This window comes from Tursiops truncatus, chromosome 6, assembly GCF_011762595.2.
Source record: "Tursiops truncatus isolate mTurTru1 chromosome 6, mTurTru1.mat.Y, whole genome shotgun sequence".
NCBI classification, from domain to species: Eukaryota; Metazoa; Chordata; class Mammalia; order Artiodactyla; family Delphinidae; genus Tursiops; species Tursiops truncatus.
In genome coordinates, this window is record NC_047039.1 from 80,716,769 (window position 1) to 80,744,260 (window position 27,492).

A 27,492-nucleotide genomic window follows, 5' to 3' on the forward strand; every position below is an offset into this window, starting at 1 on the left:
CATTTGCCTCAGATTCCTGGTGTGGTTTTTGTTTTTTCTTTAATTTAAAAAATTTTGTATCTGCTAAGCAGTTTGTTTTGCTTATATAGTGGTCTCCTGCCACACTATCAATATACCTGCCTCTAACAGGCTCCCCACTTCCTTCTAATGTGCTGTGTTCATCTGTTATGAGCTGGGACGTGAGATAACCAAGCCTGCTTAGTTTCTAATGGGCTGGATGAGCTCTGGGTGCACAGTCTGTGAGACAGCTCTTTTGGTTGCTCACCACCTTCCTGACAGGTTCACAGTAACCTTCTGGATAATAGTTCCCAGTTAAAGCCCAAGCTAGTGATTTTTTTCAGTTGCCACTAAGTAAAATACTACAAGCTAAGGATGCTGCTAGATTAAGGAGAAGCAATGTACCAAAGTACAGGGAAGCAAAAACAAAGGCTCTGTAGTTGCACAGGGGTCTTTCATGCTTTTAAGGAAAAAGAAGAGTGCAGAGGGAAAAAAAAAAAACCCGTGAAAATCCAGATAGACTTGAGTATTTTTGATGCCATTGAACTGTCAGTAATTATTAAAATATATGGTTAAAAAATAAAATACATGGTTAAATTATCACACATTGTACAAAGACACAGTTAAGTCTCAGTGCAAAATGAGAGTGTACTGAAATTTATACCCTGAACACAATTCATAAGAATTTCTTCCATTCAAACGATAATGGAAACTATTATCAAAAGGGAAGTCTCAAATTTACCTGTATGCCGCTTTTTTAGTTGTAAATGAATTAGTGATAGAAAAATGGGTTTTATTAAATGCTCCAGGGAATACATCTCACATGCACACACCTCCTCTATACATGTGTATATAAATGTCACTATAAATGAAAATGCTAGAGATAATAAAATAATTTTAAAAATTTAAATCTGGTCCAAAGTACTTAAAATAGAATTTTCAGCTTTCCCGAGTTTCTTCCTCATTTAGATTTCAGGGTTTTTACATTAGAAGTTGAATATTTGAATTTTCTTTTAAATTTCATTGCATCTTCCATTTCCAAACTGTGCTTTCTGATAAATTTTAGATGCACATTTTCAGGACATTTGGAGTATTCCAGATAATATGCCAGACACCAGAAAGTTTACTCACTAGATTCTGAGGTGCTGTTTCTCACTAGATTCTCATGCCAGACAATAAGCTCCTTGAGGGCAGGGACTCTGATTTATTCTTCTATTCCCAGTGCCCAGCAGGATCAATAAATTTTTGTTGAATGAATCAAATGAATCTTCACCATATGTGGCCTCAAATTTCCATGAAGCCAGAATTGTGATGTGCAACTATTCAGTACTACAGGAATCCATCATTTATTATAATGAACAGACTATTCATTGGAGTAAGAATTTGTTCTGGCCATAGGTCAGAAAAACTAAGCATTTCTCATTGATTTGGAAAACTGCCAAGACTCAGTTTTTCATTCAACAAACATGTGACTCCCTACTAGATGCCTAGTCTAGAGCTCAAGGGACAAAGATAACTAAGGTTTTAGTATTCCTATAACTGCAGTTGATACAGACTTAGATGCAGGGCTGGCTTCATGCGTATGTGACCTATGTAGTCATTTAAGGGTCTCCATTGAGAAGAGCCCCATGCTTGGTTTAATGCTCTGCTGAAGCCATCTTGAAATTCTTAATTGCATTATAGTACCTCTTACCTACCTTCTAGTAAAGATATTCACATTCATTCAAAACTAGCTATAAAGTGAATGATTTAGTAAAATAACTTCTAAAATCTAAAACTGAAACAACTACCTCCCTCCCACAAAGTTTTTGAACAGATCAAATGTTCTTTATTTCAGAATTAGAAAAGCTTTCTAAAAATGTGACGTTTTTACCTTTTCAATTGAGTTGTTTTTCAAATGCATGGTAGAATTGTAGGTGAATTTATCTACATACATATCTACATAAAATTTTAAGGTTTTAATAAACCTTTTATTAATATATGCACTGAATATTTTAGTTTAAGTCTACCTCATAACGTGCTTTTAAAAAATAAATGCTACTTTGAAACATTTGCCACACTTTTTGTGTGTGGTTAACCTATTTAAAAGGTTGATGGCAAACTTGCATTGCAGTGGTTAGGAATCTGCCAATGCAGGGGACATGAGTTCAAGCCCCGGTCTGGGACGATCCCACATGCCGCGGAGCAACTAAGCCTGTGCGCCACAACTACTGAGCCTGCGCTCTAGAGCCCTCAAGCCACAACTACTGAGCCCACGCGCCACAACTACTGAAGCCCGCACGCCTAGAGCCCATGATCCGCAACAAGAGAAGCCACTGCAACGAGAAGCCTGCGCACCGCAACGAAGAGTAGCCCTCGCTCGCCAGAACTAGAGAAAGCCGCACACAGCAACAAAGAAGAACCAAAGCAGCCAAAATTAAATAAGTTTAAAAAAGATTAGGAGACCACCTGGAGCTAGATTAAGGGAGTGCAAGTCCTGTTCACACCCTAATCTGGTCAGAGACCCCACCTCTGGAAAAAACAACAACAAAAAAAAACTTGCATTTAGCATTAGTTTGAAAATTTTTGTTTACATTTTGTTCACTTTTAGACCAGAATCAAGCATAAGGCTGTAACAGAGGCAGTGGCTTGGTGGTTCTTGTTAGTGATATTCTAAACTTTTTTGATCATGTTAACTCTTAACAGAAAAAATTAGAGAATACAATCCAAATTTTGATCATTTATAAATTACATATATTGTTATACTGATCTATTATGTACATTATAAAACATGTATAGGGAAAAAGGAAATTTTAAAAGGATAAGATGTTTAAAAAATCAAAGTTCTACATTACCTCTTGCACTTCCAGGGTTCACCTTGTCCTTCCACTGGCATATGCACACTTCATTTTTTGAAGCCTACCGTTCTAAAACATAGAAATGGCATTTTGCACTGAAAACACATTTACTAAGATCTGAACCATTCACATCTGTTCACTAATGTTCTGGCCATTTACAAGTTTATTTGATATGAATCGTGTGTAGAGTTTTATAAATTATTCAGTGAAAATTATTCATACCAGTAGGAAGCATAGTTGATAAATTTTTGTTAAGCTGTATACAGTGATTGGATCTCATATAGATAAATTTAGAACAAGCTACTTTTCACACTGTTCCCTAGAATGACATTTTCTTGTGTTATTTAACTATGATTGATGGTTCATTTTGCCATACTATTTTAAATTTACTAGAAAAATGACAATCCTACTTGGGATGCTTTTTTGGGAAGTCACTGAAAAGAAAAATAGAGTGAATCCCTTTCAGTTTTTTGAGAAATTAATCGTTCTTTAGCTAACTTAACTAACCATAGCACTAATGATCACTATTTCAGTTATTCCTGAAATATGACTGACATATTTTGGACTATTTAAAAATAGATTTTTTTATTTAAAAGGAAGTGATTTTAATGATTTATATTTACATCAGTTTCCTATTACTGATGTAACAAATTACCACAAACTTAATGGTTAAAACAACACAGATACATGTCCACTGAGATTTCCTTCTAGGCCCTTCCCTTCTGGCAGAGAACACATGAAAAGTGGTGCAGGCATTAGCATCACCAGGAGGGCTTGTTAAAACAGATTGCTAGGTTGACATCCAGAGCTGCTTATTTCACAGGTCTGGGGTGGGAGGCCCCATTCTGCATTTCTAACCAGTTCCCAGTTGATGCTGTAGGTCTGGGGACCACAGTTTGAGAACTAGGGATTTAGAAAATGCAGTTAGGGTTTAGATTCTTCATGGATGACAGTTCCATGGATCTCTGTGAAGATAAAGAAAGCCTGTTTGGAGAACATATTAACTTTGGAGCTTGAGAGATGGACAACCATGCATCCCATCAGTTACACCATCCTCCTTCAGCGAGAGCTAAGGCTTCCCTATTTTTAAATGGTATTTAAATTACTGAGCAGTTAATTACACTAAGATCATCTTATCTTCTCAGGAACAGACCTGGTGCCGTGTGCCTTATCTTCTAACTCCACGAGAGGAGCCGCTACAGAACACACTGTGAGCTCCAAACAGCTTCCAACTGCTACGGACAAATTCAAAACAGGAACAACAGAAGCTCTAAGCAGAGCACAGACAACTCACAACAGCTTTTAAACCCTTTTTTGGGGGAAACAGCTGTCTCCTTTGAAAGCTATTTAAATTATGGGTACACGAGGCTGCTGTGCTTACATTAACTTGCAAAAGCCCATCACTATAAAAGATTAGTTCTTGTCTGGGTAAAATGAAGGATCCAAATGTCATTGTAAAAGGATTACTTTATAAAAGTTAAATACAAAGTATCAGATCTGTTCTGAATACATTGTATTTATTCTTAGGCAGTTATTACTGAAGAGGTTTTGTGTGTGTACGTAATAAATGTATGTATAAAAGAAGGACTTCCTGGCCTTTGTTGAAAGTTGCAGAGTATTGGCGGGAAAATCATGATCCCTACCCTGGTCACTTCGGGGGTGAGTAGACCACTCACTTTTGGGGCCCACTTAAGAAAAACTTCAGTTCATCAGCCACCATGTTACTCACCAGCCCTGTTACAATCTGGTGTGTATCCTGGGCTTGAGGAGAGAGAGGAGGTGGCCACCACGTCATTAGGACTAGTGGGAAGGATAAGTTAGTAATATGCCATAGGACTGTATTCCCCTCTAGCAGGTATTTCTGTAGTATCCTATGACTTCATGGCAGTCTAGAATAATTAGCATACTAAAAGAACTGAACTGAGTCTCTCAATATATTGTGACATCAAATATTGTGATAAACACCCTAATGATTTTTCTTAACATTTTATTATGAGATGTTCAAACATACAGCAAAGATGAAAGAATTTTACAAGATTCTACTGTCAACACTTTACTAAGCTTGTTTTATCAGTTATCCAATATTCTACCCATCCATCAATCCATCTTAATTTTTGATGTATTTTGATGAATTGCAGATATCTGTACCCATCCTTTTAAAACTCCTCAGCAATACATATCATTAACTAAAGTTCAATATTTTTCTGGTGTAAAATTTCCATACAGTGAAGTGCACAAATATTAACAGTATGTTTGCTAAATAAGTTTAGGCCAATGTATACACCTGTGTAACCCAAACCCCTATCAAGATACAGATCACTACCGTTACCCCAGATGCAGAAAGTTCCTTCACGCCCCTTCCCAGAGTTAACCACTGGTTTTTTTCCCCAACAGATTTGCCTCTTTTAGAACTTTACATAAATGGAATCAGACATTATGTATTCTCCGTGATGATTTTTAAAAGACAAATTCCTAAAAAATTCAGTGTCTCTGAAACAGGGAGAATAATAGTGATAAAGATAACACCTGGGATCAGAGTATGATTCATTCATTGAATAGGTATTATGAGAAACTCTAGTCCGTGGATACAAAGATCAGAAAGACAGCCCCTGCCCTCAAGGCATTCACACTGTCTTGAGGGATACAGCACAAACATCTTGGCCAGAGGGCTGAGGTTGAGACAGTCATCACGTGCCACAGGAGGCCTAATCCAGCCTGGGAGCCAGTAGGGAATCAAGGGAAATTTAAGGTTTTACCTAGGAACTTGCCACAGGCAGCCAGCTCTGTATAGTCCACAAGTCTAGAATCTTGTAACTTGAAATGACCTGTCCTTAAGAGGGCAATTTACAGTACTGAGCAGATGTAAGGCAAATCTGCTAAACAAAATAAACTATAAAAGGTACAAATTGAAATTAGGGATGTTTTCTTCTCTAGTTTGAGTTGATATATATTCAAATGTATTTAGCATTGCTTCCAAACATAAAAACACCATGTTTTTCTGTTCCTGGACCACAAGTGGCAGCAGTTTTGAAGGGCTCCAAACAGCAACAGCAAAGCTTTAAATCTCCTTGGACTTTGCCTTAGCTTTCTCAAGGCTTATCGCACCCATTATATCTCCAAGTTTAGGCCCTCACCTCCTAACTGCTTTTCACTTGTTACCTTCATATTTTATACACAAATTACAAATGAAAAGTACCTGGATCCCTTACATACCCACTTTTCCCTATTACCTGTCTTGAAAACTCTATGGCTCTTTTTCAGTGGGGAGTGAGAAGTGGGGAGCCCAAGAAAACCTCGAAATTTGTTTAATCACTCTTTTTCAGCAAAGTATGAGAGGGGCAAGGAAAGTTTGGAGGCTTCCTTTTTACCAACGGGAAAGGAGAAAGCTATATACCATGTGCCTCGTATTACTATAGGTATGATGACCCTTGAAAGAAATTAGTTTCTTTTCCCTATTATCATCTGAAACAAAAAGGTATATAGCATCTCAATGTAACTAAATGCATTCCCCCTTTTTGGTGTACTCTGTAAGGAGCAAGCCACTGCTGACTAATGACTGGTTCCTGAACTGAATGATGATGGTGAAAGGTAAAGCAACTACTGAGGTGGTCTGCTCTAAACAAAACAAGCCACTGCCTTCATGGCACTTCTACAGTAACAAAGTAGCAATGACACTAATTATTTTAAGGAATACTTTCTTCTTGTCCTTCTTGTTCAGCTTCACTCAGCTGAGATCCACAATTCACAAACAGTGCAAGAATAAGAAAAATGGAGCCTGTATATTGGAGTCCTGACTAGTACAGAGACTTGTCTCAGATTGGCTGGATGTTTCTGAGTAAAGGATAGGTGAATGTATAACTGAATCACTTTGCTGTACACCTGAAACTAACACAACATTGTAAATCAACTCTACTCCCATATAAAATAAAAATTAAAAAAAATGATAGCGAAGTGTTACACATGAAGAAGGAGAGCAAAGAAGAGCCTCATCATTTAGCTCATGTATGTTATGGGCTGAATGCTTGTGTCCCCCACGACCCCAAGCTTGCAGGTTGCAGCCCTGACCCGCAGTGTGATGGTATCTGGAGGTGATTAGGTTTAGATGAGGTCAAGAGGTTCTCTCTCTGCCATGTGAAGACACAGCCAAGAAGAGGTCTCTCACAAGTAACCAAATCTGCCAGCACCTTGATCTTGGACTTCCCAGTGTCTGGAACCGAGAAATGTCTTGTTGTTTAAGCCTAAATATTTAGTCTATGGTATTTCATTATGGCAGCACAAGCAGTGTTAAAATTTGTTTCAGGGGCTTCCCTGGTGGCGCAGTGGTTGGGAGTCCGCCTGCCGATGCAGGGGACATGGGTTCGTGCCCCGGTCCAAGAAGATCCCACATGCCGCGGAGCGGCTGGGCCCGTGAGCCATGGCCGCTGAGCCTGCGCGTCCGGAGCCTGTGCTCCGCAACGGGAGAGGCCACACAGTGAGGGGCCCGCGTACCGCAAAAAAAAAAAAAAAAAAATAGAAAATTTGTTTCTGAAACAACTTCCATGACCCATCAAGGAACTAAAGTCAGACAGGATTTTTTTTTTTTTTTTTTTGCAGTACGCGGGCCACTCACCACTGTGGCCTCTCCTGTTGCGGAGCACAGGCTCCGGACGCGCAGGCTCAGCGGCCATGGCTCACGGGCCCAGCCGCTCCGCGGCATGTGAGATCTTCCCGGACTGGGCACGAACCCATGTCCCCTGCATCGGCAGGCGGACTCCCAACCACTGCGCCACCAGGGAAGCCCCCTTCACTCTTTTGATTCTTAAAGAAACATTTGTCAGACATCTACAAGGTGTCAGGCACTGTGCCAGGAACTTGAACTGTGGAAACTAGAGCAGAGTCCCTCCCTTATGGAGCTGACATTCAAAAGGGCCAAAGGCATCAAATAATGACAATATAATTAAAACAGGTAAATGCTATGAAAACAGCACAGGAATGTGGCAGCACAAGAATATGTAAGAGGGGAACCTGCCTTGGTCCTTAAAGTGAGGGCTGGCTTCCCCGAGGGAGTGACGTTTGAGCTGAGATCTGAAGGCCTCAGTAAGAGTTACTGCGTGAACCAGGGGAGAGAGCAGGGTTCAGTGCAGTGGGACTCCACATGGGTAAGGCTGGGAGGCTAGAGAGTACAGAAGTCCCCATGGCAGTGGTTGGGCAGGGCAGTTTTAGCTGGAGATGACAACAAGGGAGACAGGGCCTGGATCATTTCATCTAGAAAAATGATAGGAATATGAAGAATGGATTGAAGGCAGATGAGAATTTTTATAAATCCTGTTTTATCCTCAATTTCTACTTCAAAATCACATACTCATCTGGAGAAAAAGTTCCCTACTGGAAACTAGATGCTGAAGGGATTAAGCTGGGACCAGCCTTTGGAGACTGGGAGGCACTGCAGCTACTGCAGACCTCCCTCCGGCCCCTCCCCGTCACACCAAGAGAAATGCTCTCTACTCCCCTCACTCCGCCAATGGGTTACAATGACATTTCATCAGATGATGTGTCAAACCCGTTTCATGAATTCTAGAGTTCAGGATATTCACTCTTATCCTGAATTTCTAAAAAATTTCTAAAACAGGAGTGTTTTAGAAGCATTACATGGCAACTGCTCCCTTACTTGGTGGACCTCATCAGGCAACCTCAACTATCCCTAGAGTCAGGAAGCACCTTATAAATGTAATGTGTAAACCAAGAGTGTAGCTAATATGATTTCAGTCTCCTAACAGAAACAAGCAGTATGAAATCAAAAGCAGATATAAAAAACTCAAAAAGCACAAATGTCCAGATCATTCAGCTTGGGGGTAAGCATGACCTGAAGGTACATAATTACAACAGAAAGTACTGATATACTGAATTCACCAAAACAGTTTATACTCAGTAGGGAAAAGTTTATTTCATTTGAGAACCTTTAAAAAACAAAATGCTTTGTAGTTAACCTATCTAGAAAATTAACTTATCTGGAACTCCTCTTGACCAAACAAAATGGATAATTGAAGAACTGTTCTACCTACAAAGTTATCAGGTGAAGTCACTAATAGTCAAAGTAGTGTGCTGAATGTTTTACCAACAAAAAGACTAATAGACTAATCTACCACAAAAAGGACAGTGCTACTAACCCTAACCCAGCCACAAGAGACCAGAAAAATGGACTTAAAAAAAAATTTATTCCGATCAGAAATACCAAAAGAAACACGTTAACTCTGAAACATTTAACAGATTTCATTTAAACTCATATAGTCACAAAACTCAAAATATCAAACAAAAACAACCACTTTTAATAATGAAACTTTAAAAAAGGAAACGTGTAGACTCCTCCACAATTTAGGAGCCATTTAGGCAAGCAAATATTCACTATTAGGCAAAAAGACAGCATTAAAAACGAAAAACCCTCAGAGTTAAGGAGAATGCCTATTCAAGTCTTTGATACACATTTATAAGCACGTGAGAAAACAGACTATTTTAAAAGAAACCAAGGCTGAGTGCTTACCCTTTCTTTAAATGTGATCTCCCACCTCGCTTCCATCTTGACTGCATGCCCCTCACACGACAGTACTTCATCTACACTGAACAGTGTTGGTCAACATGATCGGCTTACCGTGAAGCCCTCCAGTACCACCCGTTATCCTCTTATTAAGGTTTGTACAGCCCTGTAACTGAGTATCACCACTGTAATCAAGCCAAGGAATTGCAGGTCTCCAAGATGATTATATATGCACAATTCTGTCTCATTGCACAGTTCGTAATATATAGCAGGTGATTATATAACCAACCATAAAGTAAGATGAATATTGACTATTGAGACTAAAGTATCAACTTTGTCTCCAACCACAAATGAAACAAAGACACATACATTTGCCACCATACAGAGGTTGAGTTTACTCTGTAGTACAGTCCTGAGGGCTCATACCCTTACGTATAGAATCCAGAACATATTTCTGGTGGCATCAGAATGAAGTATAGGAGGCAAGACCAGGAGTGCCCTGCGCTCATGAGCTGTCTGTGCCACAGAAAGGCCACTTTTAAAGCTGTGCAGATAAAAGTTATTCACTCATGTTTGCTTTTTCCAAATTATTACCATACTAGTTCACACTGAAGGCAAAAACAATAGTTAGAATCTCTTCCTTACTAATAACACATTTTGACTTCTTTTAAATTTCAGACAAAGCTGTTGGCTACCACAAATTCTGTTGAGTTTTTTGTCAAATTTAAGAAAATATAGGACAACATAAAACCAACCCTGGTAACGTATTTGCAGTTTGGTCTTCAAAAGCTGTAAAAAGTGACAAAGAAATCAAAAAATATAATGAGTTAAAACCATTAAAAAAATATTTGTTTTTAAATGCCACATGTTTGAGACAGCAGAAGAGGAAGCACCCTCCTTCAAATTCTCACTTCACTTGTATTTCACAAAAGTGCTTTAGAATTTAGATTTCTATCACCTACATGGAGTGTAGAGGCAAAAGGAAGCCCCGTGGAACTGAAGGCCAGTGGAGTCTACTCCCAGGGTCAGGGTGTGACCCCAGGCTAACGCACCGGCCACATGCTGAGCACTCAGATATGCCCAGGAGTGCTGGACACACGGACACACACACACACACACACACACACACACGAGCGAGGGGATCAGACACACACACACACACACACACACACACGAGCGAGGGGATCAGACACACACACACACACACACACACACGAGCGAGGGGATCAGACACCAGTGCCTTTGCCACTCATTCCTGAAACAACCCACTTGAAATCCTGACTCTATTCCATAGGCCAAAGGATGCTACTCTCATTTATTTGGTGTCAAATCCTTGTTTTCTCAAATCCTTACACCTGCACCTTGGTTTCTAAAATTAACGGCCATTTCCAGCACAACGCTGTCAGACAGAGCCTTTGTAAAGCTAGTGAGCTTCACTACTGCCTGGCAAACGCGTGACAATGCCTCCGAATACTTCACAGCTGGAAGGAAGATGTTCCTGTCACTTGACCAGCCACCCTGCATTGAGAGGTAAACATCGTTTTTGGACTATCTGTCCAGAAACTGAGTAAACTACCAATTGAGACCCTGACTTTATTTTGGTCAGCATGTGCACAGAGTAACATGCAATCACCCAGAATGATGAAAGACTGGTAATAAAACCCATGTGCTCTGCTCCGTGTCAGATGCTGGAAGGTAATCTTAACTACATAATACTTACAGATGTGGATTTTTAAAAGATCGATAAACCACTTTTCTAGGATTTCTCGTATGTTTTATTAGTTATTCAATTGGTGTATGAGTCACTTTGCCTTATTTATCTGGGAAAAAGTACTGAGTTTTTTTCCCCTTCCCCAGAACACTTAGAAACCAGAAAAAAAATCTGAGGTCCTATTAATAGACTTCCAAAATAAAATTTTATGGAAGCATGTTGTTGTTTTTTTAAAGGGAGTTTCAAGAGAACAGGATACTTGACTATGACAAACTACTACTCAAAGGAAAAACTACCAAAACTCCAAAGCTCTTCACTAAATTGGCAACAACAATTCAAAGAAGCTGAGCTAAACAGAATTGGATCTGTAATGCAATTACAGGTTTCCCCCGCATTCCTGCGGAACTTTTTGTAAGCCGAAATGGCATAGAATGAGGAAGCAATCACCTTTTCTTGTAAAAGCAAAAATCATCTCTGTATTTCTTTTGGTTAGTGAAAACAGGTACTAATGTAGGTCTTTTGTAAAAGCGAAGTGGCATAAAGGAAACTCTGGAGAAGTGGGGGATACCTGTAATATGAACCTTCTTAATGGGATGAAACACCTTTAACAAAATTTAAGCCTCCACGTTTTCTGGCAACGAAATAGTGAAATTAATATAAAAATATTTTGGAAAGCTTTAAGGTCATATTGAGAAATACAGAGAAAACTTTCTACCCTAGAAAGCAAAATGGGAGATGTCATTAGTTGCTTTAGTCTACCACATCGAAAGAGAAATAATTTGGATAATGACCATCCCAACAGGTGCTTAGTTTCAAAACGAATACAAACTATTTATCATGAAAAACCTACACATAATAAGCTGTTTTTCTTCTCTCTTCTGCTCCTTTTTCCTACCATGTATATGTTTTAAGTTAACAAAAACTACCCTTTGTAACTCCTCCTAAAAGCAGAGAAGAAATGGAGTAATAGAAGTAAGCCTGAGAAATCATGGGACCCTAAGAGCCTTTCCTCTGGCTGGTCATGGCCACTTATGCTTCAATACAGAAGATTTGTGGAAAAAAGTATCATATATCTTGGCTGTTAGTTTCCTTGTCAAAAGCCATCAGATAGACAGCTATTAACCAGGCAATTAGCCTAAAGTTCTCAGATAATGATTAAAAAAAGTACTAACACTGTCCCCCCCAAAATCCCCCCAAAACCTTAAATTTTCCTACTGAAACCTTTTATTCTGAATTTGTTGGTGCTTAAGAAAAACAGCTTTGCCCGTAATTCACTGTGCCCTGGACTTAGGACACCAACTTGTATTTGGCCAATTAGAAACAAGGCCAAACTGCATTCTTCTTAGGTCTATTCAGTTGATTAATGGCACTTAACTGATTTCTTTCATATAATCTTTAACAAGAACTCATAAGTCGCATTAATTATGCCCCAAGAGATGAGGGATCGATGGTAATTCAGATGGGCACCTCTGAAAAGATTTGTCAGTTTCCTGTCCCGTTCTAGCCAGATTTTTTGGAAAACCTTAGGGAAAGACTGAAATTCCCCACCAATCTGAGATTGCATGCGAGTTTTTACAACATTAACTGGAAAAAACAAGATCCCCAACATGGCACCCAACAGGCCCCCGCAGATAAAATCATTGACCAAATGAGCACCGTGGGTTGTTGCTGTAGGCAGGTACTCCTTGATGGGACCTCGAAGACTAAAAAAAAGGACATTGCTGAATCCGTTACGGAAAAGAACAGGCACCAAGCCTCGATAATACTCTCTAATTCCATGGCATTTCAGTGCTTTGAAAGCCTGATAAGTGTTTGTAAATTTGTCATGATGCTTGTGGTCTTGAAGCAATGTTTGAACTCTTTCCAATGGAGTGAAAATTGCTTCTGTCGTTCCTGCAAGTACTGCGGCCAGGCTACAGGTTGCAAACTCTGGGGTACTGACATGCTTACGGAGAAGGCAAGATAAATCCTCATACAGACCAAACATAAGTGCCAGTGTAGTCGTCTTCTGCATTAACGGGGGAAGGATTCCGCGATACAAATTTCGAAACCCATCCCTCCTCAACTGAAGTACTGCATCCCGGGTTTTGATTCCATACAGCTGTTGCCGAAAGAGGACCTTCTGAATGGGAAATGTGATGGCTATATTGTTGAAAGCCGCACAGCAGCCACACAAGTAATGCTTCATTTCACTAACATTTGCAATATGAGGTGCTATATCTTGCTTTGAAGATGTTAGGATTGGTGGCCTCTTTTCATGAGCTTCTGAATCCATCGTGTTGCTTAAGATCTTCTTCGGGAAGGATTTTTTTAACCTACAAATAATAAAATGATAATAGGTAAACCTTTATATACAGTGCTAAACATATGAAAATTTCCCCTAATCCTTCCTCCAATTTCTGGACTCTATTACATTTTTCCCTTTTAAACTAGATCACTGTTTCTTCAAGTATTTTTGGAGGGCCCTGAGGCCCTTTCAGTAGTCCAGGAGGTCCTCCCCTTTCCAACTACATATCCATGTGAGGCTGGATTTTCTGCATATACTTCAACTAAAACAATTTATCACAACAGAACAAATGCAGAGGTAGATATGAGACTCCACCAACCTTTTAAGTCAGACATTAAACAGACTTACAAAACTGTAAAACATACTTATTAATCTTTTAGGGGGGAAATAATTATTTTTCATGAAAATGTGTTGATTATATTAACATGTAATGGGTTTATCATTTTGTTAAAGTGAATTAATAAATATTTTAAAATTTTGTTTTTATTTCTAAGACCATGAATATTAATCCATACAAATAAAGGCTCTTTGGGGTCCACAAAAATTTTTTAAGTGTAAAGCGGTCCTGAGACCCAAAAATTTGAGAACCACTGGACTAGTTCATATGTAATGCCTACACTACATAATGGTACATGCTATTATCCTTCTGAAACAAAGTCCTCTCATGTGAAAAAGAAGAGCAAGACATACACTCAGTCATTCTGTTCACTAACACTTACTTAGTATCTACTGTAAACTAGGCCCTCTGCTAAGTGCTAGAGAGTCAAAGACAAGGAACTTGCAATCTAACAGAAGGCTCTGCCAAGGTCTACAATCACTCCACAGTGTAAGTCCTTCCATGATAAATATATACTATGGGAACACAGGTAAGGGACAGTGAGCACACACTCTGTGAGGTGGAGGCTGGGAGAACAGGCTCAAGGAAGGCCTGCAGGTATATACTAAGCACAATTTTCACGTATTTAATTCTCAAAACAACTCCATAAAGTAAACATTATTTTCCCAGTTTTACAAATGGAAAAACCAATACTCATCTTCATCCAAGGTAGTTAGTAACTGGTGGAGCTGGCATCTTGAAATGAAGTCTGCCTCCAGAGTTCATGTTCCTGCTGTCATACCACAGATGGCAATGACTTTGGGAGGATGCCCTGGGACAAAGAGTGGCCGTACCAGACCATGCTGAAAAAGATTTGAAGCCTAAATACACAGGCTTAGCCCACTTAGTGGAATGAAGGCAAGGTCCTACCCCTAGAATACATCTGCTTTTTAAAATGGCAAGATCAGTCCTTGCCAGTCATCTATAACCTGATTAAAAACAAGCAAAGGACTTAACAGACACTTCTCCAAAGAAGATGTACAAATGGCCAACGGACATATGAAAAGATGCTCAACATCACTTATTATCAGAGAAATGCAAATGAAAACCTCATACCCATTAGGACAGCTACTATTAAAAAAAAAAAAAGAAGAAAATAACAAGTGTTAGTGGGGATGTAAAATGATGCAACCACTATGGAAAAACAGTCTGGCAGTTCTTCAAAAAATTAAAAATAGAACTACCATACGATACCATCACCAATCCCACTTCTGGGTATATATCCAAAAGAATTTACTGTAGGGTCTCCAAGAGATATCTGCACATCCAAGTTCACAGCAGAACTATTCACAAATAGCCAAGAGGTGAAAGCACCCCAAGTGTCCACTGATGAACGAATGGATAAACAAAACATGGTATGTACGTACAACAGAACATTATGTGGCCTTAAAAAGGAAGGAAATCCTGTCACATGCTACAACATGGATGAACCTTGAGGACAAGTGAAATAAGCCAGTCATAAAATGGCAAATAGAGTGTAATTCCACTTATATGAGGTACCTAAAGTAGTCAAATTCATAGAGATGAATAGCGGTTATTATCAGGGGTTGGGGGAGGTGGGAACAGAGTTATTGTTTAATGGGTATAGTTTCAGTTCTGCAAGATGAAAAATTTCCGGAGATCTGTTTTATAACAATGTAAATATACTTAATGTTACTGAACTTACACTTAAAATTGGTTAAGATGGTAAATCTTATGATTTTTAATTTTTTTTTAAAATTTATTAATTTTTTTTTTGGCTGTGCTGGGTCTTCATTGCTGCACACGGACTTCTCCTAGTTGCAGCGAGCGGGGGCTACTCTTTGTTGTGGTGCGCGGGCTTCTCATTGCGGTGGTTTCTTTTGTCGCGGAGCACAGGCTCTAGGGCACGCGGGCTTCAGTAGTTGCGGCGCGTGGGATCAGTAGTTGTGCCTCGCGGGCTGTAGGGCGCAGTCTCAGTAGTTGTGGTGCACGGGCTTAGTTGCTCCATGGCATGTGGGATCTTCCCAGCCCAGGGCTCGAACCTGTGTCCCCTGCATTGGCAGGTGGACTCCCAACCACTGCACCACCAGGAAAGTCCCTGATTTTTTTTTTTAACCACAGTTTCAATTATAAATAAATAAGAACAAAATAAGTCAGGTAAACCATCTAGCTCTTTGACTTATGACAAAAACAAACAAAAAACAAGTTCCTTTTTTTTCCCCCTCCCCATACACACACGCTGCTGTAAACCGCTAAGCATCAGGACAAAAGGTGTTAAAGAGAAATGTCATCATGTGAAGGTAGAGCAGAGTGAGGCACATAATCAGAAAGCATCAGTTCTTGAGGAGCTTATATGTGCAGGAGCCACAGACATGTAACATAAAATATGGAACACACATACGACTCTAATTTTCCTTCTAGAAATATAGCCTAGGGAAATAATTATTAACAAGAGAGGTACATAAAGACTCAATTATAGGACAATTACAACGCTCTTAACAGAAATACAGAGTAAAAATTAAATGCGCAACAGTAAGGGACACACTGCATACATGAAGATGTAGCCACCTGATGGGATGTCATATAGGTACTAAAAATAAAGGAGTATTTATATTTAAGGTTCAGTATATTAATTTTGAATTTTTAATGGTATTAATGAAGTTTCAGATAGCAGTGAGTCCTTTTTATGAGCAATAAAGTGTTACAGAAGAAAAAATAAAGGAGAATATTTTTATTGACATGGCACAATCCTGTTTTTATCAATATACATATAGAAAAGCCAAAATAAGTAGTTTACATTTTCTAATTTCATAATAATGCTGTATTTTCCTTTTCTATATTTTTCAAGTTGAATTTGTCTCAATTTACTGTCTTCAAAAGTTGGAGACTGACAAAACTAAGGTCTAATCAGGACAAGGCAAACAGTGACAGAAAGGATGTGACAATGCTCCCAAGTGAACAAGGCAAATTGCTGTACCTCTGAGGCTGCTTCCAGTTACAATGGGCCAAGGCCACCCACCCTGCACTGGGGCAGAAGTCAGCTGAAGAGTACAGTGCACCGGGTCCCACTGCTGTTCTGGGGACACAGTGAGCACTGTACTGTTTTTTGTATTTGCTTCATTCAGACTTACAGTATAACATTATCAAGAAGATTTTCATTTACTTTTGTTGGGAATTTCTTCTTCTTTGCCTGCTTTTACACTGGCCTCCTCAGTATACTAAGAGATTTTAATTCAACCAACTTATTCAACTCCTGTAATGTTCAGAGATTAGAGATAAAAGGACGCTGGCCTCGGGAGATACGACATGCAAACAACTGGACCACAGTGTGGTAAATGCAACCACAGAAATACACAGAAGGTATAAAGGCCCCACAGAGGAAGGGGTCATTAATTAGCTGTCTGGAGGGAAAGACAGGGGGGTCTGTGACCTCTGGGCAGGGCTCTGAAAGGTGAATAGGACTCTGGATGTACCTAAGGGTGGGGCACATTTTAGCCAAAGCAGCACAGGCTAAGGTGTAGGCCCCGTGTCAAAGGAGCAGCAGCATCACATTCCTGAGGAGGGTGTCTGGCTGGAGCTTAATGTGGGTGCGAGATGGATGGGCGGCAGACAATGATGGAAAAGCAGGCTAGGACCTGCATCACCAGAGACCCTCAGGATGATCCCAAGACCCTGATGCTACTATGTACTATTTTTTTCCTTTCTCATGGGAAGCTAATAGAAACAAATTATTTTCCTTAGGCATGTTACACCTAGATCTGTGTGCCCTTTTCCCAGAAGACAGACTATATTAAGAAGAAAATGTAACATCTGTACACTCTAGCCCAATGCTGCTTTGTCTGTAGTTGGAGCTGGCTTGCTATCACATTTCTATTAGAAAAGATAAACATGCCCTCAGTTGAGAAGAATTATGCCTGGAAACCACTGCAGGCCTGAAATCTGCCATAAGGAAGGTAATAAAAGGAGTCAGGAATCTTCTCCCCACTGTCACCTGGTCACACCTGTAGAACTAGACAGGACCAGAGCCCCAACCTTTCACTGTCCACCCCCAACACCAGGGCAGCCACACTACCCCTGGGCACCAAAACTGTGTTCATTTGAATTAACCTCAACTTTGGCAGAGGCTGGAGGAGTGGGACTTGTCTCTAAATGCTGCTTAGCACTATCATGATGGGGAATAAAGGGACAGTAAAAAACTTTCCCCTGACATTCTAAAAATTTGTTCCACTGCAATTTAAATAATCAAAGGAAGGCCCGGCTCAGAGAGAGGAATTATTTCTAACTTTGGCAGGTATTAAAGCAGTTAGATTATGAAGTCACCAAAATGCTTCACCAAGAGGCCAGAATCCCTGGAGCTGGGCCGCTCGTAGATCCAATAAAACAACAAATGAATCATTTAAACAGAAATTCACAAAATAAATGTATATTACTTTAGAAAAAGTTACACATTAAATTTACACATTAAAAATACATTTAATAGAGCAGGACTTCCCTGGTGGCGTAGTGATTAAGAATCTGCCTGCCATTCCTTGGTGGCGCGGTGGTTAAGAATCCACCTGCCAATGCAGGAGACACGGGTTTGAGCCCTGGTCCGGGAAGATCCCACATGCTGCGAAGCAACTAAGCATGTGTGCCACAACTACTGAGCCCACGAGCCACAACTACTGAGCCCATGTGCCTCAACTACTGAAGCCCACGCACCTAGAGCCCGTGCTCCCAACGAGAAGCCACCACAATGAGAAGCCTGTGCACCACATCGAAGAGTAGCCCCCGCTCGCAGCAATGAGAAAAGCCCTCATGCAGCAACGAAGACCCAATGCAGCCAAAAATAAAATAAAATAAATAAATTCATATTAAAAAAAAAAAAAAAGAATCTGCCTGCCAATGCAGGGGACACAGGTTTGAGCCCTGGTCCAGGAAGATCCCACATGCCACAGAGCAACTAAGCCTGCGCACCTAGAGCCCATGCTCTGCAACAAGAGAAGCCACCGCAATGAGAAGCCCACAAACCGCAACGAAGAGTAGCCCCCGCTCACTGCAACTAGAGAAAGCCCGTGCGCAGCAGCAAAGACCCAACGCAGCCAAAAATAATTTAAAATAAAGAAAATGAAATAATGCTATTTGCAGCAATGTGGATGACCCTAGAGATGATCATACTAAGTGAAGCAAGTCAGAAAGAGAAAGACAAATACCATTTGATATCACTTATACGTGGAATCTAAAATATGATACAAATGAACTTGAACTTATCTACCAAATAGAAACAGACACAGACATAGAGAATAGACTTATGGTTGTCAAGGGGAAGCGGGTTGGGAGAGGGATGGAGTGGGTGTTTAGGATTAGCAGATGCAAATTATTATATAGAGAATGGATAAACAACAAGGTCCTACTCTATGGCACAGGGAACTATATTCAATATCCTGTGATAAACCATAATGAAAAAGAATGCATATATGTATAACTGAATCACTATGCTGTACAGCAGAAATTAACACAACACTGTAAATCAACCATGCTTCAATAAAATAAACTAAAAAAAGACATTTAAAAAAGATGTATTTTTTTTAAGAGAAAAATAAAATTGTAAATTAATTAAATACACATACATCCTCTCCTCCAGGCTCACTGTCCCAACCCAGGTCCTCTTCACCTCCTGCCTGCCTACTGCCAAAGGCTCCTTACTACTAAGTCCGACTCTAGTCACACACTCCATCCCATCCCCACCAACCTAACCATCATTTAAAAAATACACAAAAAGGGCTTCCCTGGTGGCACAGTGGTTGAGAGTCCACCTGCCGATGCAGGGGACACGGGTTCGTGCCCCAGTCTGGGAAGATCCCTCATGTTGTGGAACGGCTAGGCCCATGAGCCATGGCCGCTGAGCCTGCGCGTCCGGAGCCTGTGCTCCACAACGAAGAGGCCACAACAGTGAGAGGCCCACGTACAGAAAAGAAAAAAAAAAAAAAAAAAACACACACACACACAAAATGAACACACTACTAAGTGAAAAAGGTGTACAACAATGTGCTTAAAAACAACAGCAGATATCACAATGTTTTGAATGGCTACGTAGTATTCTACTGAATGGATATATTACATGTAATTTACTCTGTCTCCTATTTATGGTCACTGTTTTTGTTTTTTCCTTTTAAACAATGCTGCAATGGGCAACTCTGTACCTATACCTGGTGAACTCTCACAAGTTTATCTGTAGGGTAAATCTTTAGAATGGATGCTGGTTCAAACAGTAATACATTTTTTTTTTAATTTAATTTTTTTATTTGTGGCTGCGTTGGGTCTTCGTTGCTGCATGCGGGCTTTCTCTAGTTGTGGCAAGTGGGGGCTACTCTTTGTTGCAGTGTGCGGGCTTCTCACTGCAGTGGCTTTTCTTGTGTGGAGCATGGGCTCTAGGCACGCAGGCTTCACTACTTGTGGCACGTGGGCTCAGTAGTTGTGCCCCACAGGCTTAGCTGCTCCACGGCATGTGGGAACTTCCCAGACAGGGCTCGAACCCATGTCCCCTGCATTGGCAGGATTCTTAACCACTGCGCCACCAGGGAAGCCCAGGAATACATTTTAATTTGATAGCTACGGCCAATTGCCTCCAGAAAACTTACTGTGATTTATATTTCCATTAAGTGTATGCCAGTCCCAGTTGCCCTACCATTTCCAGCACCAGGTATTAAACAGTAATTTCTGGGGCTTCTCTGGTGGTACAGTGGTTAAGAATCTGCCTGCAAATGCGGGGGAAATGGGTTCGAGCCCTGGTCCAGGAAGATCCCACATGCCATGGAGCAACTAAGCCGTGCGCGCCACAACTACTGAGCCTGCACTCTGGAGCCCGCGAGCCATAACTGCTGAAGCTTGTGCACCTAGAGACCGTGCTCCACAACAAGAGAAGCCACTGCAGTGAGAGGCCCATGCACCACAGCGAAGAGTGGCGCCCGCTCGCCACAACTGTAGAAAGCCCAGGCGAAGCAATGAAGACCCAACACAGACATACATACATACAATACATACATACATACGTACATACATACATACATACAATTCAGCATTTTTTATTGACCATTTGAATTTCTTTTAGTACTGTAAAATTTCACATTATCCATTTTTCTGTAGGCACTTTGTTTTTTTCCTTGTTGATTTGGAAAATTTCTTTGTGCACAAAGAAAATCAATCCTAGTTATATTAATCAAGTTGTGGCATATACTTTCCCTACTTTGTATCATTTTTGTGATGAAGTTCCTAATATGGATATGAATTCTATTGATCTTGGCTTCTAGGTTTTGTGTCCTTCATTATTCCAAAATTATAAACAAGTAATCCATGCTTCCTTCTACAACTTCTATGGTTTCATTTACCATCTGTACTTTAATTTCTCTGGAATTACAGTATAAGGAATGAAGCAAAGATAAGAGATTGCCTAGAAACTGACTGATGAGCCTTCTTTTCCTCACTGGTTAGCATCATCTAAATACTCACAAGCATCTGCATTTATTTCTGCACTCCACTCTGTTCCACAATAGCCTTGTATTTCTTCTCTAGGTACAACTGATTTTAACCTACTGTAGCATCAGAGTAGATTTCATCAACTAGTAGGGCTTTCCCTTTTACTCGTCAGAATCATCAGTTTTCCGGGCTCTTGCACTTTTCCAGATAAACTTTAATGTATTTTTGTCATATTCCTCCCAAAAATCTTGGTATTTTACAGCAGAAGTGACTTTATAAATTTAAAGTACTGTCACTTTTTCAAAATTGAACCTTAAAAAAAAATTGTACCTTACTTTACAAGGATGTGATATCTTCCTGTTTACTTGTTTCTTTTCACAAACCTTAGCATTTAAAATTTTTTTCATATAGACCTTGAAAGGTATTTTACCTTTTCAGTCCCTATTATGAAAGGGTTGTTTTCTTCCAATTAATTTTCTAACTGCTTTTTGTCTGCATATGAAAAAGCTACCAATTCCTGTGTATTAAAGTTAGAAGCAGCCCATAGTCCCCTATTTCTCAGTTTTTTGGCGGATTTGCTTGTTTCTACTATATATCACAAATAATTTTGCCTTCTCCTTTACTGTATGCATCTTTCTTATTATTGGATTGGCATATACCTCCTGAACATAATTAAATTATGGTAATAGTAAACATCCTTATACTTTGACATCTGTGACAACTCCACAGGGATTAACTGTGAAGCATGACACTGGCTTTTGGTTTGAGGAGGAAGTTCTTGTCATCTGAGTGTTCATAATCCAAGTCCTAGCAGTTTCAAGTTTAGAGGGAAACAAGTTATCATGACACAAAAATATTCACTGATCAATTGGCCCATATAAAATTTGTTCCCTCTCAAGTAATATTCCCTGTTTGCCATCTATCCCTGCCCATCTTTAGGACTGTTCTGCAAACTTGAAGTGGAGCATGTCTTCCCAGTACTATCATATAATTTCATCTGACAAATTACACTATAACTCCCAAAACTTCATTCTGCATTCATTCTAAGAATCAGTATATCTGCAATTATAATTGAAGTCCCTGCCCCCTGTTTTTCCCATTAAAAATTGATTCCATTTTTCTAGTACTAATGGTCAACTGATGATAAGGGTCTCTTAGAATTTCCAAACACAGGAGGGATATACATTGATTCCTGTTTTACCACCACCTCCACCCCCACTGCCACTAAGTCAGGAATCTATCTTGAACTTTGGTCAGATGCTTTTAGGAAGCTACTAAGAAGATCATATGGATACTGGAAACAGAGCCAGTGTAACATTTAACAGATACAGTTAATTGCCTGGGTTCAAATTCTGGCTCCACTACAAATCTATTGTGTGACCTTCAGCAAGTTACTCAATGTCTCTGTGGCTTAGTTTCCTCGTTTATAAAATAAGAATGTTACCTACCTCATAGGCCGGCCAATTAACTGAATTAATACATGTGAAGCCCCCAGGAAAGTAGTCTACAGCACAGCAGGTGGCTCAACAAGGATAAACTATTATTATTGTTCTTTTCTGATGTATTTATTTGGTGTATACGTTAGTGTATTTCTCGCCCTTGCAATATGGAGGTGAATCCTACTTGGCCACAGTGAAATATTCCTTTAATGTATCACTAAATACAGTTTGCTAACATTTTATTTTAAAATTTCACATCACTATTCATAACATACCAAGTTTCCAATTTCAGTACTATCTTCATGTCAAGTTCAGGTGTCAATGTTCCACTGGCTTTGTAAAAGAAATCTGTCATTTTTCCTTCTTTAAGCTGGTGAACAATTTAAATCTTATAATTATCTTTTTCTTGAAAGTTAAAAGAATTCACCTGAAACACCATCTGGGACTGGTGTTTTGGGGGATGGTAGCTTTTTGATAACTTCCTCAATTTCTTCCATTGTTAGGTCTGTTAGGTTCTCTCTTCTGGAGTCAACTTTGATAACTGGATTTCCTTTAAAAAAAAAAAAAAAAGTCTGGTTTATTTATATAGTCTTATAAAGCACTTGCTGTTTTAAAAAAACACTTCTAATCTTGTGTGCCTATATTCCCTTTTTTCTTGAGCAGGGTAGTCAGTTTACCTAATTCACATTCCTATCATCCCAGCAAAGAACCAGTTCTTTTTTTTTTTTTTTTGGGTACATGGGCCTCTCACTGTTGTGGCCTCTCCTGTTGCAGAGCACAGGCTCCGGACACGCAGGCTCAGCAGCCATGGCTCATGGGCCCAGCCGCTCCGCGGCATGTGGGATCCTCCCGGGCCAGGGCACGAACCCGCCGCATCCCCTGCATCTGCAGGCAGACCCTCAACCACTGCGCCACCAGGAAGCCCAGAACCAGTTCTTAAATTTACCAATTTTACTATTTTTCAGTTTTTAAATTTGTTTTTCCTCTTTATCATCTCATTTCTCCTGCTTTGTCTGGATTTATTTTCTTCTAATTTATTGAAGGGAAATTTCTTATTTTTATTTATTCTTTGTTTCATAATTTGAGTGTTTAAGGGTATATATTTTGCTTTAAGCAAAACCTTAACTATTACTTTTTAATACATTCCATGGAGCGTTTTGGTCTAATTGGCAGTCACCTTACCATCTGTACCATCTTGTGTTTCTTCACCACAGTGGCTTTGACCTGGAGTGATATGCACCCTTTCCAGAGTCCAAGCCTGTTTAGGCTCCGGACATCGCAGCACATCCTTAATTTATGCTCAGGAGAAGAGCATCTTTCTCGTGGCCCACAGGAAAGATCCTGCAGGGATGGACCCTGATATCTGGCAACTAGCCTCCAGTCTTAAAAGGTTTGATGACAAATACACCTTGAGGTTGACCTTCATCAGTGGCAGAACAAAGCAGCAGCAGGCAGCCAAGTTCACCAAGTCCATTGCTAAGTTTTTTGACCACAGTAGGACACTGGTCATGGACGCATACGAGCCTGAAGTATCCAGGCTCCATAACAGTCTCACCCCAGAAAGAAAAATAAAATAGCCACTTCTGAAAGCAGCCATCTTTCTGCTGGATCATGCTGAAATACAGGGTGAGGGGGAAAGAAACTGAGATCTTAAAATGAAGAAAGAAAGAAATGTTAAAAATGTCCCTGTTCTGTTCTGAACTTTTAGTCCATCCAGGAAAAATGGTATCTTCCAGCACAGATATGAGAAGCTGTAGCTCTGATATCTAGGTGGGACCTCCCTAACCTGCTGATCCCACTGTTCTGACGTGCTTTTCTAGAAAAGCATTTTTCCTAAAAGCTGTATAGACTTCCTCAACACCTGAAGCACTTCATGTAGTATTAGCATTGTGCCAAGGAGCATTTGAAGACTCAATTTTTAAACTTGTTAACCTGTTGCTGACTAATTGAGCTAACTCCCTTTCAACAGCTGTTTCCCTTAATTCAGATACAACTCCTTAGGTATGATAGCTGTCCTTCACACACAGCTTTTGTGGGTATGCATAAATCTGACTTAGGGAGAATTGAAAAAACAAACCAAAAAAACCCCACAGCTTTTTAATTTGTTTAAAACAGACATTGTGTCTGTTACATTTTGTGCTGTTAACCAGTGAAAGGAATCAATGGCATTTTAAGAAAAATTGTTCTATAAATGCTTGAGAGGTTTGCCAGGGTACAAAGTTTGATAATTATTAATCAGTCTTCTACATTCTTACCTCTTATCATTTTAGCTGCCAGACAGGAGTTTAAACTCTTATCAGTACTATACTTGCCAATCTAAGATTAACCAACATTTAAAAACAATTTAGCATAGAAATACTTTATGTAATGCTTTGCTCTTCTTCAGTTTCAGGACTAAATGTTAAAATCAACAGAAATATCCAGATTTATGTGTTATTATACCATAACACGTTGTGACAATTTATGAATGTAAAAGTTTCATTTTTACATACTAAACACATAATATACTTTAAATTATAAAGTCACTACCTACCAGCTGTTTAACAATATATGTTCCTTGATAATACAAACCAAGTTACTTATACACTTGAACAACAAAATTCTGTCCATGTTCACTTTTAATTTTTACTAGAATGGCACTTGCATTACTTTCCAAAATTTTGCAAATTAAAGTTACTTCAACTAGTTTTGTCATGACTCTTTGGGTCTGTTATTAAACAGATAGAAAACTGTGGCTAACAGAAGTTAGCCAGTCATTTATTGACCGCTGTACTGAACTATTCTAAGAAATTTAAAGAACATTAGTGTACATTTAGGGTCTCAGATTTTTAAAAACAGGCCTGGACATAGGAAAAAGGAATGTAATGAAACCTTTCCAGACTTCACAGATTTAAAGCTTTCTCCCTCATTTTGCCCTACACACCAGGATCGTGTGAATAGGTTCTTAATTTGGCAAAAGAACAAAGGCTAGTGTGCACAGTATTCTGTAGCAGTGGACTTTAAAATTTTTCATGTTTATTCTGTGAACACGACTAAATTTCTTTGCTAAACTTTTCCCTATATTTAAATTCTTTAACATGGATAATAATTCTTTGCAATTTATTGCAAAATTTATCTACCATAATATTACATTTGTTTGCTACCTAAAACACTCAACCTATGTCAACATTAGGAAGCAAAGTTAATTAAGCTGACTTTCAAGCAACTCCAAGAGTCAAACTTCTGTGGCATAAGAAAACAGTGTAAAGTCTAAATGCTCACTGTAATTTATAGCCCACGTGGTTAAGACCGAGATGTGATCCATCACAAAGGTCTCTGCGCAAAAACTGAGGAGAAAGCAATTGTATTTCTCAAAGGATGTTAACTCCCACAAGTCAGCAGGTCTGAGTCAGCATTCAGGACAAGATTAAACTGGGTTCTAGTCCTAGATAGGACACTATCTTGCTACTATAAATACAAAGCAAAGTCTACAATTTAAAAATCCATTTCTCTGGGCTTACTTTAATCTACCAAAGGAGAGACCAGACAAGTCCACTCCTCTTAAAGGTAACAGCTTGTGATCTTTCCCCGAGATGCACTCAAGGTGACTCCAGATCCAAAGCGCCAGACCTGTGCTCTGGAACCACTAGCGGACCTGACCGATCCTAGCACCTTTTGATTTTATGGAATCCTTCCGAAACAAGGTCAGAGGAAGCTCAGACTGGCAAGGGCACTACACAGTTATTTAAGGTTTTCTGTTTCACAGCTTGCAGGTAGAGAAACAGAAGGTGGGGATTAAGACCAGACGTGTACAGCTCTAAGGAGCAAAAAAAAAAAAAAAAAAAAAAAAGGGTAAATATAGCTGAGGCATTGACACGCTCCACCTAGATAAGCTTAACACTAAATAATTGGTACAGAGATTTTCAATTAACAACAATGCCCCCCGCATCTCCAAAAAAAGCACTGTACCACCGAGTTTCCCACAACGCGAAGCAACATGGTGTCGCAGAATAACCATTGTCTGGCTGTGTGGCTGAACTTACCGCTCTCCAGGCGTCCATTTCCCCTGTCTGTAGTGAGGGGGAGGGGAGGGTGGCGGACGGGGTCGACCAGGCCCCTTCCGTCCCGGACATTCAACGGAGCCAGGGGTCCCGGTATCCCAGACCCCGAGGCGGCAGGCGCCCTTCCGCGGTCCCAACGCTGCTCTCCCGGGCTGCAGGCAAAGCCCGGCCCCTCCCCGCCCCGCTCTCGATGCGCGCCGGGAGGCACCTTCCTTCCCGGGGCGCGCCCAAATGAACGCACTGCCTCCTCCGCCGGAAAGGCTCGTTCCGGCAGTCGGACGGCGCTCACGGCCCAGCGAAGCCCGGCAGCGGGCGGCAGAGCTGGGAGGCAAGAGCTGGGCCCTGCGGCTGCAGGTCCCACCCGGGCTGGCGCGCGCGGGAACGGCGGGGTGCACTGCGGGGGGGCGCACTGCGAGCGCGCGCGCGCGCGCGCGGAGGCAGGGGGGTGAGTCCTCAACGGCCGCGCCAGAGGGCCGTGCAGGCGGCCTCCTCAGACCCTCCTTCGTGCTTCCACTCACTCCACGCGCAGGCCGGGGGAGCCCCGTGCTTTCCTCTCGGCCGCTTCCTGTACTCACCCATCGCCGCGGGCGCCAGGCTCCACGCCCGGTAGCGGCCCGCCTGCAGGCTGGCGAGCTCGCGAGCCCGCGAGCCACCGAGCCGGCGCAGGCGCAGACCTTGACCGACCCGAGCTCAGGGCGGAGCGTGACGCGCTCTATGCCGCCGAGCCCGGTCACGTGAGGGAGACGCCACCGCGCCGCCTCTCTCTAAACCCGCGGAGGGTCGAGTGACGCCGGCCAACTCCTGGCAGCGGTTCGGCGCGGCAGGGCAGGTGTAGGGTCACCCATCACACCTGTCGTCAGGCTTTCGGGTTCCACTTG

At 40.7% G+C, this 27,492-nt stretch overlaps 1 protein-coding gene across 6 annotated transcripts; it reads right to left on the bottom strand.

Annotated features, from left to right (window-relative positions):
- Positions 1–25: 25 nt before the first annotated feature.
- On the bottom strand, positions 26–27,492 carry SLC25A51 (solute carrier family 25 member 51). Of its 6 annotated transcripts, none has more exons than XR_002179164.3 (3): positions 26,597–27,161; positions 23,002–23,124; positions 26–2,903 (listed from the first exon to the last, which is right to left on the bottom strand). XR_002179164.3 is itself a non-coding variant. In XM_004325039.4 (3 exons), exon 3 carries the CDS (start codon positions 13,329–13,331, stop codon positions 12,441–12,443), a length of 891 nt encoding a protein of 296 aa, XP_004325087.1. In that variant the 5' UTR covers positions 13,332–13,371; positions 23,002–23,124; positions 27,190–27,336; the 3' UTR covers positions 9,010–12,440. The 6 variants fall into 6 exon arrangements, 3 of the variants coding, with proteins under 3 accessions (XP_004325087.1, XP_019804505.1, XP_019804504.1); XM_004325039.4 differs by lacking the exons at positions 26–2,903; positions 26,597–27,161 and adding exons at positions 9,010–13,371; positions 27,190–27,336; XM_019948946.2 differs by lacking the exon at positions 26–2,903 and adding an exon at positions 9,010–13,371 and having other exon boundaries at positions 26,597–27,125.